General features: G+C 33.1%; 1 protein-coding gene across 1 annotated transcript; it reads left to right on the top strand.

Moving 5' to 3' along the window:
• Window positions 1-3015: 3015 nt before the first annotated feature.
• anxa5a (annexin A5a) lies at window positions 3016-13161 on the top strand. The gene is made up of 12 exons (XM_073820214.1): window positions 3016-3042; window positions 5132-5216; window positions 5800-5894; window positions 6269-6382; window positions 6505-6595; window positions 6912-6991; window positions 8764-8814; window positions 10217-10310; window positions 10397-10492; window positions 12446-12504; window positions 12713-12835; window positions 13102-13161. The coding sequence occupies exons 1-12, from the start codon at window positions 3016-3018 to the stop codon at window positions 13159-13161; spliced, it is 975 nt and encodes a 324-aa protein (XP_073676315.1).
• Window positions 13162-15031: the final 1870 nt, after the last annotated feature.

Here is a 15031-nt window from a genome sequence, read left to right as displayed (position 1 = left end):
TCTTTCAGTATATTGTTCTTTCTTTCCCACTCTGAAGTGAAGAAAGATAAATAAATCTAAAACGAATAATGGAGACATAAAAATGTTAAGGGTTACATAAAGGTAAAAACAAAATGAAAATCATAAAACACTAATGGAAAAAAGATCCATTTATTAAGAAGTGTGTCTAAACATGCATTTGAATATATGTGTGCGTGCATGGTTCAATCAGCATTATATCAATCAGCAGGCTTTAGTAAAACATCTTCATCCATGAATCCCAATGAAGTCAACTCTGTTGCTTTTATTGAACCATTCACAGGGTGTGCGTTTATGAGGCGAGCGAGTAAATTAAATTCACACCACACTGCGTACTTGAGCAATTTAGCCAAACAAACAGCAGGGTCTTCTATTTGAGGGATACTTACATTTGGTGTTAGTAAACTTAAGTGTACTTGAGCCACGCATTAACAATTGATTAATAATGTATTAATCTTAATATTCTTTGCTCTCTCTTGCCTGGCAAGCAATGAGCTTGTTTTATTTACACATCACCTCAAAACTGAAAAATAAGGTTTATTTTGCAGTGTTGAAATGGGGTTTATATCATATAAATGAAATCAGCATATCATTAAAAGGCACTGACAAAAACATAATTCTTCAAGGAAGGCCCAAGCAGTATGTCTACTATATTGCCTATCAATCAGTATTCGGAGAGAGCTTCTCCGTGTTCTGGTTATTACTTCTGTCACAGTCTGATGCTTCCATAATGAATAATATTCAAACTATTGATTAAGTTTAAAGCTGAGCAAACATCATCTGAACTTCTTCTAAACGTCATCAAACTATACTATAATTTTGTTAAAATATGCAAAAAGCTAAAAATAATATTTATATTATTACATAATGTTGTACTACTTTATTACATAACTATTTTAATAATAATAATAAGACAATGGAGTCATTTTATTTCATTTTTGTTCAGTGGAACAAAGACTTACTGTTGAAATTCAATATTTGGAGAATAAAAACTGTATTTTAAAAGTATATGGACCATTCTATAGAATCTGCTGTCCCACAACCAAAAACACATTAAAAAACATTAAAGAATTAAAATCTTAGAACCTTTTATTATCTATTGAAACCCAAAATAATATTTTAAATATCAGTAAGCATATATAATCATAATTTATTCAATACTTTCAATTGGGAGGTGGCTGTCAACCCTAACCCCTAAATTTCAACGTATGAAATGATATTGAAATAATTTTTGCATTTTATTCCATTGTTGTTTCTAAACATATCTTTTTGATTGTGTAAAAAAGTGAAGTCATTACAAACACTTTTTTACCTTCAATTAAGCAGTTTTTTGGGTGTTATTACATAAAGGCTAATTTAGTTTTTGTGTGTGTACAATTGTTCAGAACTGTGCTAGCTAACCATGTGCTGATTAGCATCTTTGAGCTAGGTTCAAAAGCATCTAAAATTGTCAATACTGAAACAGTCACTACCAAAACATTTGATGTTTCAATAGTGACATCATTGTTTATTTGGACGTTATCCCATAAAAGTTTTTATATGTGTACAATTGTTCATAACTGTGCTAGCTAACCCTTATCTTTGAGCTGGGCCCAAAAGTATCTAAAATTGTCACTACTGTAAAAGTCATGACCGAAACATGTCATCATTTTTTTGGTAGTGACAAAAGGGAAAATCTTCAAATTTTAAAACAGTTAATATGCAAATTAGTATTTTTTTAAATGTGCAGTCATGACTGAAACATGGGATGTTTTGTCAAAAATAAATTATAATAAATCAATAAATAGAAAGGTATAGGCCTACCTTGGAGTAGGCTACATAATTTGTTGAAAAACACATTTGTTTCAATATGTTTTCAAATCTGACTTTTTATTTTGAATGGCCCATATGTTTTAGTTTTTAAAAAGCGAGGACAAAAAGCCCCCAAATGTGTCCCTATACTGGCCACTTGTGGCCGTTTGGAGTTTTGTTGTAAAAGAGTTTCAAACCTATCTACGACTCTCCTGGTCATTTCTATTACTAGTCTGTTTATGAATAATAATAATTTCAATCCTTTTGTCTACTAAACGATGAGCTGTATAAATTCACATAGACACGGACACTGAATATAAAGCGTACAGCTAATGACAACTATCGTCTTACTCTGTTCTCCCGGTCAGTCAATATGATTGACAGCTGGTTTTGAGGGCGTGTCTTACATCCAGCTACAACAACTTCGCGGACTGTTGACAAACGACAGAAGTCTAACCTCGCGCACACAGGTGACTGAATACATCAACAGGTAGGTATGTTTGCTGTCCCGAATAGATAACGTATTGTAACAGCGTAGTTTAAATGAGTAAATGACAGGAATTATTTATGTACTGAATTGTCAATTCTAGGACCTGCAAACAAACATCACAACGTTTCAATGAGTTTTAATCTTTGTTTAATTTGTCTGATAATGATAACTTTTTGTACTTTCTATTTTTATTCAGAACCTTACATAGTGCTGCCTGTACCTGTAAAAAATGGTAAGAGTTGAGCTGCATTTGTATCATTTTGCATTTGTATCAGTATTAGCGTTTTAATTTATGATGAGTTTTATTAGGTTAATTTGGGAATTTGTCTTGTGTCTTATGTTTTGCTGGCTTAACTCTAAGTTTATAAGATTATATTTGTAGTGTTTTAACTATAACTATACAAATACAAGTACCCTGCTGAAAAAAACAACATATGCTAGTTAGGTATGTTTTGGTGCTGCGATGCTGGTTTATGCTGGTCCCTTGCTGGTTTATGCTGGTCATGTTGCTGGTCAAAGACCAGCATAAACCAGCAAAGGACCAGCATAAACCAGCTAAAACCTGCATCCCAGCACCAAAACATACCTAACCAGCATATACTGTTTTTTTCAGCAGGGTTTAAATAAATAAACAAATAGTGAGAGTTTTTGCATGTAGGCTACATTAATTTCCCTGAATAAGGATTTAAGGGTTAAGCTATCAGATCTGTGTTGGCATGGTGACTGTTGTCTCAGAGGTTGAGGTGATGGATGATTAGATTACAGCAGGTGAGACCTGTATCTGATCAGACTGAGAAAAACCCACCAAATAGGTCACTAGCTTTATCATCCCACACCTGCCAGAACCAAGCAGACACCTATACTGTAGTGCATCTGCAAGGATTAGCCATGCTTGGGCTGGCATATCGTGTGTTGTTTCTTAAAAGTTTAATGGTACAACACGGGCCGTTTTACATGGTGACATGATTCTAAAACAATCCCTTTGTGTGTTGCCGTAGCACTTTATTATAGAAAGCATAAGAGCAAGGAAAGATTAAAGCTACTGTTTTTGGTATTAGGTCTCGGGGGTTAACTGATCTTTAACTTTCAACCTGAACTTGAACCCTAAACCCAAACCCTATACTGTATCTCATCCTTCACCGCAGCACTATCTATAACCTGAGCCGCAATCTTAGTCTATCTTTAATCAGCTATGTATGGATTACAGATACGCTGTGTGTATATAGTGTTTACAGAGGTTTTAAAACGTTACCAGAAAGATACAATCGCAATGTAAACAAGAATTGTGGAAATGGTTGCTTCCAGCCTTTGAAAGGTCATCTGGAAACAGTTTCCATTATTATTGGTTCATAACTGTCTGCTAAATATATATTGAATGTTTTCACATGATAACGATGAAAGACATGAGGCATTGCTTGCATGAGATTTAATAAAAGAGGTTGATGTTTCTCATATTCTCAAACACCTGCGCTGGTTAATCCATTTAGAAATCACCAGCTCCACATGTCTTTATGTTTTATAGTTCCTTGAATGATTATATATGTTAATTATTTTTGTTTGACATTTCTTATTTAGTCTGCAAATACCAAAACCTGGTTTTCTGCTTTTGGTTCAATATCCAAAAATATTTTACCCTGCAAACTTGGGTTACAAAGTTGGGTAACACTTTACAATATAGTTCACTAGTTAACCTTAGTTAACTGCATTAGTTAACATTAACCAAGAATGAACAATACTTCTACAGCATTTATTAAACTCACTTATTAAAATCACAAGTTGTGTTTGTTAACATTACGTCACCTTAGAATTATAAGGTTCTATCTGCATTCTGAGCACTTTCAGGATATTGAGGTTCAAAGTTTTCCATAGATGTCTGTAGATAGAACCATTTGTGACCCTGGACCACAAAACCAGTCATAAGGTTAAATTTTACAAAACTGAGATGTATACATCATATGAAAGCTCAATAAATAAGCTTCCTATTGATATATGATTTGTTAGGATAGGACAATATTTGGCCGAGATACATCTATTTGAAAATCTGGAATCTGAGGGTGCAAAAAAATCAGAATACTTGGAAAATCACCTTTAAAGTTCTCCAAATTAAGTTCTTAACAATGCATTTTACTACTTAAAAATTACATTTTGATATATTTATAGTAGGAATTTTACAAAAAAATCTTCATGGAACATGATCTTTACTTAATTTCCTAATGATTTTTGGCATAAAAGAAAAATCAATAATTTTGACCCATACCATATATTTTTGGCTATTGCTACAAATATACCCCAGCGACTTAAGACTGGTTTTGTGGTCACATTTTTGTTTTCTAAAAAAAAAAGGCCCAAAATGTACACAGCTTACAAAAGAAACATAAAATAATGTAAATAAATTGTCAAAGAATCATAATATGTGAATAACTCAATTTCGACAAAAATGTCAGATAGAACCTTATAATTCTAAGGTGACAATTAGTTATTGCAATAACATGAACAAACAATGAATGACTATTTATTAACTAACATTAACAAAAATGAATAAATGTATTGTTCATTGTAGTCAATACACAAACTAATGTTAACAAATGACACCTTATTGGAAAGTGTTACTAAAAGTTACTGTCTTTTTTTGATGTGACAACATATCTGACAACAAGTAAGGGCTGCAAATCATTTTGTTCACGTTGTTGATATTGGTGAATCTTCAAAGGATATCTGTAGTTAACCTGAGACTGTGCAGTCTAGAATAGAACCACACATCAATCTACTTTACATTATATTATATGATTATTTATTTGCAATAGATTTATTTCAGTTCTGTATTTTCTGCAGGCAACCCGAGGAAGTGTAAAACCCTTTGTGAACTTCAATGCAAAGCATGATGCAGAAGTTTTGCGCAAGGCCATGAAAGGAATTGGTAAGTTTAACAAATGTGACCCTGGACCACAAAACCAGTCATAAGGGTCAATTTTTAAATTGAGATTTAATAATAAATAAGCTTTCCATTCATGTACGGTTTGTTAGGATAGGACCAAATCTAATTGAAAATTTAACATCTGTGGGTTCGAAAAGTTGACAAAATCGCCTTTAAAGTTGTCCAAATGAAGGTCTTAGCAATGCATATTACTAATCAAAAATTAACTTTAAATATAGTTACGGTAGGAAATTTACAAAATATTTTCATGGAACATGATCTTTACTTGATATCCTAAGATTGGCATCAAAGAAAAATCTATAATTTTGACCCATACAATGTACTGTTGGCTACTGCTATAAATATACCCATGCAACTTATGACTGGTTTTGAGTTTGAGGGTTACAAATTAGACATTAAGAGTCCACCTCTTTTTGGTAAGATCTAGATAGTTTTGAATGGTCAGGGACTTTCTTAATTATTCATAATTAGCCAGAACATAGTGGTAACTATTATGCAGTGATAACTGGTAATTGCTGTTATTTTGGTCCTCTTGTATAAGCTCATGTGGATGCTTTATTTTCAGGCACTGATGAGGATGCCGTCCTCATGTTACTGGCAGCTCGCAGTAATGCGCAGAGACAGGAAATAAAAGCAGCCTATAAAAAGGCTTTTGGCAAGGTGAGCAAATTACATTATTATCTAGTGTCAAACCAGGAATAATCAGTTTGTTGAATCTAAATTAAGTAAAAATGTCTTTTCACTGTAAGTACATCTTCTGAAGCTGTTCAAAATGAAGACAAAGGGTATTCAAACAAGATTGTTGTTCCATTCAATTACTTACTGCTGTGCATCAATAGCAGTACATCAAGATTATTTATTTTGGACTTGTTTTGCAGCCATCCTCTTATTGATGTTGATATAATTCAGTGCCGTCATGAACAGTGTTAAAATGCTAATGAGTTTCACATCTCCAGTTTAATGGGCAATATATTTTCTTCTGTTTCTTGGCTCATGTTCTTTCTCTCATTCTCTTATTTTGTCCCTTTTGACAGGATCTTGTGAAAGAATTACGGTCAGAGCTGGGAGGGAAGTTAGAGGATCTTATTGTGGCCCTCATGTATCCAACCATATTATATGATGCACATGAACTCCATAAGGCCATCAAGGTAACGTCAAAGATTTCCACTGTCTATGGGATATAATTCAAATACATAATAAAAAACATTGTTATGAAAATGCTTTTCCAGATCTCAGATTGTTTATCTTTTCATTTTTGAATTTCTCACAGGGAGTGGGTACAGAGGATGAAGTTTTAGTTGAGATCCTAGCATCCAGGACATGTGATGAGATCAAAGATATCAACAAGGCTTATAAGAAAGGTAACATTCATCGTAAGGCCCCACTATTTTAAGGTTGATGCATGATTGTGTCCATTTACAGTATATTTACTTTGGACACTCCAGAAAATTCATTTCAATTGCTTAGGGTCTTTTTTTTTGTAAAACTTGGGTTCTTCAAAGATGCCTTGCTGTCTGTATTGCAAACAAACAGGCCAAATGGAGCACACGTCTCTACAAGGCATCACTGTTACAACTGATCCCTTCCAATTAAACTACTCCACTGGGATCAATAAGCAGCAATTGTCAAGATAAGTGTAAACTGTCATTAGATCCCGTCTCATGTGTCTTGACCTAGAATATGGAAGCAAGCTGGAAAAAGACATCATGGGTGATACGTCAGGACATTATCAGAAGTTGCTGGTGATCCTTGCACAGGTAAAAAAAAGGTGTTTAAAAGTAAATCAAAAATAAAGAAGAGCCAAAAGAAATGTATAATTAGAAAACCAATATTATTTATAGAGAGAGAGAGTAAAAGGTCAAATAAAGTATAGAATAGTTATAATACAGTATATTAAAAAGTAAAATTTGTTAATAATAATCATCTTGATTTTGCCCAATACATTTAAAATAAGTAAAGAAAGTAATCGAATGAGGTCACAAAAGTTAAAGTATTTAGTATTTTTAATTTTTAAAATATTTAATTCACTGGATTATCAAAAATGTACATTTGTGAGGCATGTGAAATACTATTATGATGCAAAATAACAGTTTTCTATTTTAATATACATTAAATTTATTTATTGATTGATTTATTATCAATGTTGAAAACAGTTGCGCTGCTTAATATTTTGTTTTGGAACCTATAATACTTTTTTTTTTAAGATTAATTTTTGGAGTTTTTGCCTTTATTATGATAGGACAGATCAGAATTGACAGGAGACGTAGTGGGAGAGAGATAGGGGGCGGGATCGGGAAAGGTCCTTGAGCCGGGATCCGAACACGGGACGCCCGGAGCACAACGGCGCTATATGTCGACGCGCTGCCCACAAGGCTATCGGCGCCGACTATAATACTTTTTTCAAGATTCTTTGATGAATAAAAAGTTAAAAAGAACAGCATTTATTTAAAATAGAAATCTTTTTTTAACAATATACACTACGGTTAAAAAGTGGGTTCGATAAATTTTTATTCTTTATTTTCTTTGAAAGAAAATAATACTTTTATTCAGCAAGGATGTGTTAAATTGATAAAAAGTGACCGCAGAGTTATAAAAGATTTATATTTTGAGTAAATGCTGTTCTTTTAATGTTTTATTCATCAATGAATCCTGAAAAAAGTATCACAGCTTGCAAAATATTTGGCAGTTGCCAAAGTAATGGCTGATGAAAATTCAGCTTTGCAACACAGGAATAAATTATACTTTAAAATATATTAAAATAGAAACCATTATTTTTTGTTGTAATAACATTTAGCCATATTAAAGTTTTTTTCGGTAACACTTTACAATAAGGTTCATTATCTACATTAGTTAACATGAACTAAGAATGAACAATACTTCTACAGCATTTATTAATCTTAAATTGTAGCATTTACTAATGCATTATGCACTGTGAACTAACATGAAGAAAACAATGAACAACTGTATGTATATTAACTAACATTAACAAAGATGAATACATAGTGTATTAAATGTATTGTTCATTGTTTTTCCATGTTAGTTAATACATTAACTAATGTTAACAAATGACACCTTATTGTAAAGTGTTACAGATTTTTCTTCTTAAAACATACAAGTCTTACTGATCCCAAACTTTTGAATGTTTTTTTTGAAAGGTATATCATTACTAAATTACCAATATATAAAATTACTCGTACTGTGATATACCATTTCAGTCATAGTGTTGAACAGGGCCAGAGATGGGAGAGGACACTAAAACACGTATACAGAGATGAAACAGAGCAGCTTCCTCTTAGAATGATAACATGAGCACCAGTGAAGTCATCCTTAAGTAATTAAAACAGCACTTGAGTTGATGTTGTTGAGAAGATTAAATGGTTCTCAGGGGTAAAGTGTGGGTAATTCAATATTGGAGTTTACCAGGTTAGGGAAAATTCCATGCCCCGTCTCAGCATATGCGGTACTGGTGGAGGGCTGATGTTTCTGAGACGTCCTCTGACCTTGGTTATGTTTCTGTTGCTATACTTAGGGAAACAGAGAGGAGGGAGTGGATGAGAGCAGAGTGGAGAAAGATGCAAAGGTAAAGCTCATAGTCATGAGTGATTAAACACCCTGATTAAGTATTGTGAATTTCTTAAAGAGACATATTCCCTCCTAAAATCATCAATTCATTGTATATCATTCCAAAATTGTATGACTTTCCTTTATTCTGTTGAGCAAAGAAAAATATCTATGAGCAGTTAAAACATTAACGTTTATAAGTAAGTTGTAATTTACTTACTTCCATATTGTTTCAGCCTTGCAATATTTTCCTTTTTCCTGTAAAATTCCAAAATGAGATGTTAGGCAGAATATCAAAGCATTTTTTTTCCATGCAAAGTGGATGGTGAGTTATACTTTGAAGCTCCAAAAAAAGACAAAAAGCAGCATAAAAGTAGTCTATGACTGATTCAGTTTTCTGAAACAATAAATGTGACCCTGGACCACAAAACCAGTCAGAAGGTTACATTTTACAAAACTGAGATGTATACATCGATACAAAAACTCAATAAATAAGCTTTCTATTGATATATGGTTTGTTAGGATAGGACAATATTTGGCCGAGATACATCTATTTGAATATCTGGAATCTGAGGGTGCAAAAAAGCAAAATACTGAGAAAATCACCTTTAAAGTTCTCCAAATTAAGTTCTTAACAATGCAATAATTACATTTTGATATATTTATAGTAGGAATTTTACAAAAAATCTTCATGGAACATGATCTTTACTTAATTTCCTAATGATTTTTGGCATAAAAGAAAAATCATTAATTTTGACCCATACAATGTATTTTTGGCTATTGCTACAAATATACCCCAGCGACTTAAGACAGGTTTTGTGGTCCAGGGTCACATATTGTACGGGTCAAAATGATCAATTTTTCTTTTATGCCAAAAATCATTAGGATATTAGGTAAAGATCATGTTCCATGAAGATACTTTGTAAATTTCCTACCATAAATATCTGAAAACGTAATTTTTGATTAGTAATATGCATTGCTAAAAACTTAATTTAGACAACTTTAAAGGCGATTTTCTCAATATTTAGAGAATTCAGATTCCAGATTTTCAAATTGTTGTATCCCAGCTAAATATTGTTCTATCCTAACAAACCATGCATCAATAGAACGCTCATTAATTCAGTATAAATCACTTATTAGTTTGAGCTTTTATGGCACTTTCTTTTCTTTCCAGGAGCTTTGCAGTGTAAATCCCCATCCACTTTTATTATACCCAACACAGATGCTTGGACATCTTCTTTTGTGTTTCACAACTTAAATTGTAAGGGTTTTAAATCCATTGTTATAAATTGTACCCAAATCTATTTGATTAATTATTAGAGTTTTGTATGTATGTTGATGTAAACATGGAAAAGACGTAACTGGATCCTCAGGTTTAAGTTGCGAACCTTAGAAGTGTTTGTTCATCGATCGTGTTTCAGGAGCTGTATGCTGCCGGAGAGGAGAAATTCGGCACGGATGAGGACAAGTTCATCAACATACTCGGCAAGAGGAGCGCGGAACACCTGAGAAAAGGTGCGCGTTTGTGGGTTCAAAGCCTTTTGATGTGTTCAGAACTGCCTTGAAGGGCCATCCTAATGGCTTCGGTGTCCCTGTTTCAGTGTTTGATGCCTACAAAAAGATTGCTGGCTGTGACATTGAAGAGAGCATAAAAGAGGAGTGCACTGGGAACCTGGAAGCACTGCTGGTGGCTGTGGGTACGTAATCCCTGTTGTCTGGCCAAACGTACAAGTTAACTTTCTATTTGGACAAACTAAATCATCACTCTATGATGAAACTTAAAAGTTCACCCAAAAATTAAAATTCTGTCTTTAAATACTCACCGTATTGTTGTTCCAACCCTGTAAGACTTTTGTTCATCTTCAGAACACAAATTAAGATATTTTTGATGAAATTTGAGAGCTTTCTGACCCTCCATAGACAGCAGGGAAACTCTGAAGATTTGGACAGAGAGGATGACTTGCATTTTTTTTCCCCCCAGCCTTACTTATTTAAAACCAGAATATACAGACGATGAACTACGTCAGAACGACGGCTCCTGGGTCAGCAGCATCAAACGCATACGTCATGTTACTCTTGCCGAAGACTGAAACGGAAGAGGAGAAATTGCTGAATAAAGTCGTTATTTTAGTTTCCTTTGCACGCAAAAGTATTGTTATAGCTTCGTTTGAACCACTGATGTCACATGGACTATTTTAACAATGTCCTTACTACCTTTTCGGCCTTGAACATCTCAATTGCTTTGCTGTCTTTGGGTCAGAAAGCTCTCAGATTTCATCAAAAATATCTTCAATTGTGTTTCGAAGATGAATGAAGGTCTTACAGGTTTGGAACGACATGAGGGGGAGTAATTAATGACAGAATTTTCAGTTTTGGTTAAACTAACCTTTTAATTGCTGTTATTTTTTTGTGGAAGAAATTTTTGAGAATTTTCAATTTAAGATCAGTTCAATTTTCAACAACCATGGTCCAAAAAAAGGGGCAAAAAACCAAAACACTCCAAAAAAGAAGCCATTTTTTGTGAGGAATGGGACTAAAATTTGTCTCTTTTTTTACTAACAATATTGCGTTTGAAGATAACCTGTGAAAAACAACCTGAATTTTTATTTGTTCCTTACATAAAAGTGATTTTATGATCTCTTATTATGGTTACTGTTGATGTTGTACAGTATGATGAACTGCATACCTTTAATATCAGCATGCAGTTTAAAGGAGAAGTTCACTTCCAGAACAAAAATTTACAGATAATTTACTCACCCCCTTGTCATGCAAGATGTTCATGTCTTTCTTTCTTCAGTTGTAAAGAAATTATGTTTTTTGAGCAAAACATTTCAGGATTTCTCTCCATATAGAGGACTTCTATGGTGCCTGTGAGTTTGAACTTCCAAAAGGCTGTTTAAATGCAGTTTGAAAGGGCTCTAAACGATCCCAGCCAAGGAAAAAGGATCTTATCTAGCAAAATGATCGGTTATTTTCTAAAAAAATACAATTTATATACTTTTTAACCTCAAATGCTCGTCTTGTCTAGCTCTGCCTGTACTCTGTGTATTCTGGTTCATGACAGTTAGGGTATGTCGAAAAACTGGGTGAAAAAACGGTGTTTAATTTTCTCTGCACATTCACTTTGTAAACACCGGGTCGGTACTTCTGCAGCGATATCGGACAATTTTTAAGTTGGAGGAGAAAATCAGATGGGAGTTTTTTGACATAACTATCATGAACCGAAATACGCAAATTACACACAGAGCTAGACAAGACGAGCATTTGAAGTTAATAAAAAGTATATAAATTGTCAGTTTTTGTAGAAAATAACTGATGGTTCCGCTAGATAAGACTCTTCTTTCTTGGCTGGGATCATTTAGAGCCATTTGAAGCTGCATTTAAACTGCATATTGGAAGTTCAAACTCAGGGGCACCAGAGAAGTCCACTTTATGAAGAGAAATCCTGAAATGTTTTCTTCAAAAAACATAATTTCGACTGAAGAAAGAAAGACATGAACATCTTGGATGACAAGAGAGTGAGTAAATTATCTGTTCATTCTTGCTCTGGAAAAACTTTTCCTTTAAGATCAACATGAGGGTGAGTAAATAATGCCACTGTCCCTTTAACTGAAATTAAAAACTGATTTTTCTTTCTCTCTCCCCTTTAGTTAAATGTGCAAAAAGTGTGCCTGCTTATTTTGCTGAATCCGTTCGAGACTCTATGCGGGTATGAAAGTTTATTTCCATGAGACTCATCTGTTTTTTCCCCCCTTTGACAATCATGAATTGGATCATTTGCTGCTCATTTTGGATTATTAAATGCTGACACTTCAAGTGGAAAAATAAAAACAACTCATGGCCTGTTTATTAAATGAATGTGCTGGTCTGAATGATAATGACTGATTTCACACATTATTGGTTTGTTTGATTTACAGCGTGCCGGCACTGATGATGAGACTCTCATAAGGATCATGGTGTCCAGGAGTGAACGGGATATGCTGGACGTCAGAGCCATGTACAAGAAGAAGTATGGAGAGTCACTCTACAGCACCATACAGGCAAGTTATTCAAACAAACAACCATTATGGGGATATTCCTTAGGTATACAGACTGTATTTTCTATTGCCCTACCCTAAACCTACATATAAACCTACCCCTCAAAGAAAACTTTTAGATTTTTAAAACACTTCACTCTATATGATTTATAAGCTTGTTTCCTCATGGGTACCAAAAAAAGGTCAAAGTTTACTAGTATTACTATACTTGTGAATACCAGTACACACTGGTAATAAATCTTAGCATTGTTTTTTGCCCCTATTTTTAGGAAGACACTGACGGAGACTACCAGAAGGCCCTGCTCTACCTATGTGGTGGTAATGATTAGAAATGGTTACTATTTTGTGCAATTATTTATCAGTTTAAGTCCTTATATGAGCTTTCTTGTGAACATTTTTTCAGTTGTGTTTATTTTTACATATTTTATGCTTTGAGAATAGGTATATTCAGTGTTTGAGAATAGGAGGAAATTATGTAATGATTTTGGTGTGATGTTTGTGTATTAATTCTTTAACAGAATTTGGTGGTTTTAGACTGATTAATGAATTGTTTTGCTTGATGCATTGTTTCAAAATCGTGTGAAGACTTTGAAAATAAAATGCTGTGGACCGTATTATTGTTTCTTACGTGCATTCATGTTCTTGTTTCTTTTGCCCAAAATAATACTTTTATCCACTGGATGGCAGTATTGCTCTAACATATATCGTACATATATTTCCCCTCAGTCGATCTATTTTGACCCGCGGTTTTCTTGAGACGATTTACTCCTGCGTAAATATATTAGCGTTCTAAAAAAATTCTTCTGAAGTTAAACAAACGTACAACAGCGTCATTCACACCAATCAAAAACTGTTTAACAAGATACATGGCTCTTCCACGAGAACACACACAAAAAAAACAGGTATACTGCTGTTCAAAAGTTTGGGATCAATAAGATTTTTTTTTTTTTTTTTTTTTTAAGAAATCTCTTACGCTCACCAAGGCTGCATTCATTTGATCAAAAACACAGAAAAAAATAATATTGTGAAATATTTTTACAATTTAAATGTTACTACAATTTATTTTAATATACTTTAAAATATTTATTTCGTGTTGCAAAGCTGTATTTCCGTCATTATCACTCCAGTCTTCAATGTCACATGATGATCCTTCAGAAATCATTCTAATATGCTGATTCATTATCAATGTTGGTAACAGTTGTGCTGTGATATGTTTTTTTTTTTTAATTCTTTAATGAATAAAAAGTTAAAAAGTATAGTATTTATTTATAATAAAAATCTTTTTTTTTTTAAATAAAAGTCTTTACTTTGACCACTTTTTATCCATTTAATACTTCCCTGCTGAATAAAAGTATTTATTTATTTAAAAAAAAAAAAAAGACTGACCCCAAACTATTGAACGGCAGCATATATGTGACCATGGACCACAAAACCAGTCATAATGGGTATACTTGTAGAAATAGCCAACAAAACATGTGGTCAAAATGATGCCAAAACCATTAGGATATTAAGTAACTATCGTGCTCCATGAAGATATTTTGTAAGTTTCCCACCGTAAATATATCAAAACTGAATTTTTGATTAGTAATATGCATTGCTAAAAACTTCATTTGGACAACTTTAAAGGCAATTTTCTCAATATTTTGATTTTTTTGCACCCCCAGTTGTATCTTGGCCAAATATTGTCCTATCCTAACAAACCAGATTTAGATAACGTATAAATCTCAAATTTAAAAAAATTGACCCTTATGGCTGGTTTTGTGGTCCATGGTCACATATTGTTCGAAAAGAGTTCTATTTTGAATAAACGCTGTTCTTTGTAGGTTCCAAAATAAATTATTTTTAGGTTTCACAGGTTCCCAAATAAGATTAAACAGCACAACTGTTTCCAACCTTGATAATAAATCAGGATATTAGAATGATTTCTGAGGACACGAGTAATAATGACTGAAGAAAATTCAGCTTTGCATCACAGAAATAAATTATATTTTAAAGTATATTAAAATAGAGAACGAGTATTATAAATTGCAATAATATTTATGTTTTTTTTTTCCTGAATTTTTTGTTCAAATAAATGCAGCCTTAATAAGCATAAGAAAATCATTACATTTTTGAATGGCAGTGTAACTTTTATTTTATAATCTCAAAACAAAGTATGACACTTTTGACTTTGTGGTTTCAAATCAAGAGATTAACGTT

Source organism: Garra rufa, chromosome 16 (assembly GCF_049309525.1).
Source record: "Garra rufa chromosome 16, GarRuf1.0, whole genome shotgun sequence".
Lineage (NCBI taxonomy): Eukaryota > Metazoa > Chordata > Actinopteri > Cypriniformes > Cyprinidae > Garra > Garra rufa.
The sequence above is the reverse complement of the archived record's forward strand: the minus strand, read 5'-3'. Positions and strand labels throughout refer to the sequence as shown.

Bases quoted from the DNA above. Each gene is read 5' to 3' on its own strand.
- anxa5a (XM_073820214.1), top strand. From the start codon at position 3,016: ATGGTGACTGTTGTCTCAGAGGTTGAG. The intron at 5,217-5,799 runs GTAAGTTTAACA...CTTTATTTTCAG, and splicing joins CAAGGCCATGAAAGGAATTG to GCACTGATGAGGATGCCGTC. The intron at 12,836-13,101 runs GCAAGTTATTCA...CCCTATTTTTAG, and splicing joins CACTCTACAGCACCATACAG to GAAGACACTGACGGAGACTA.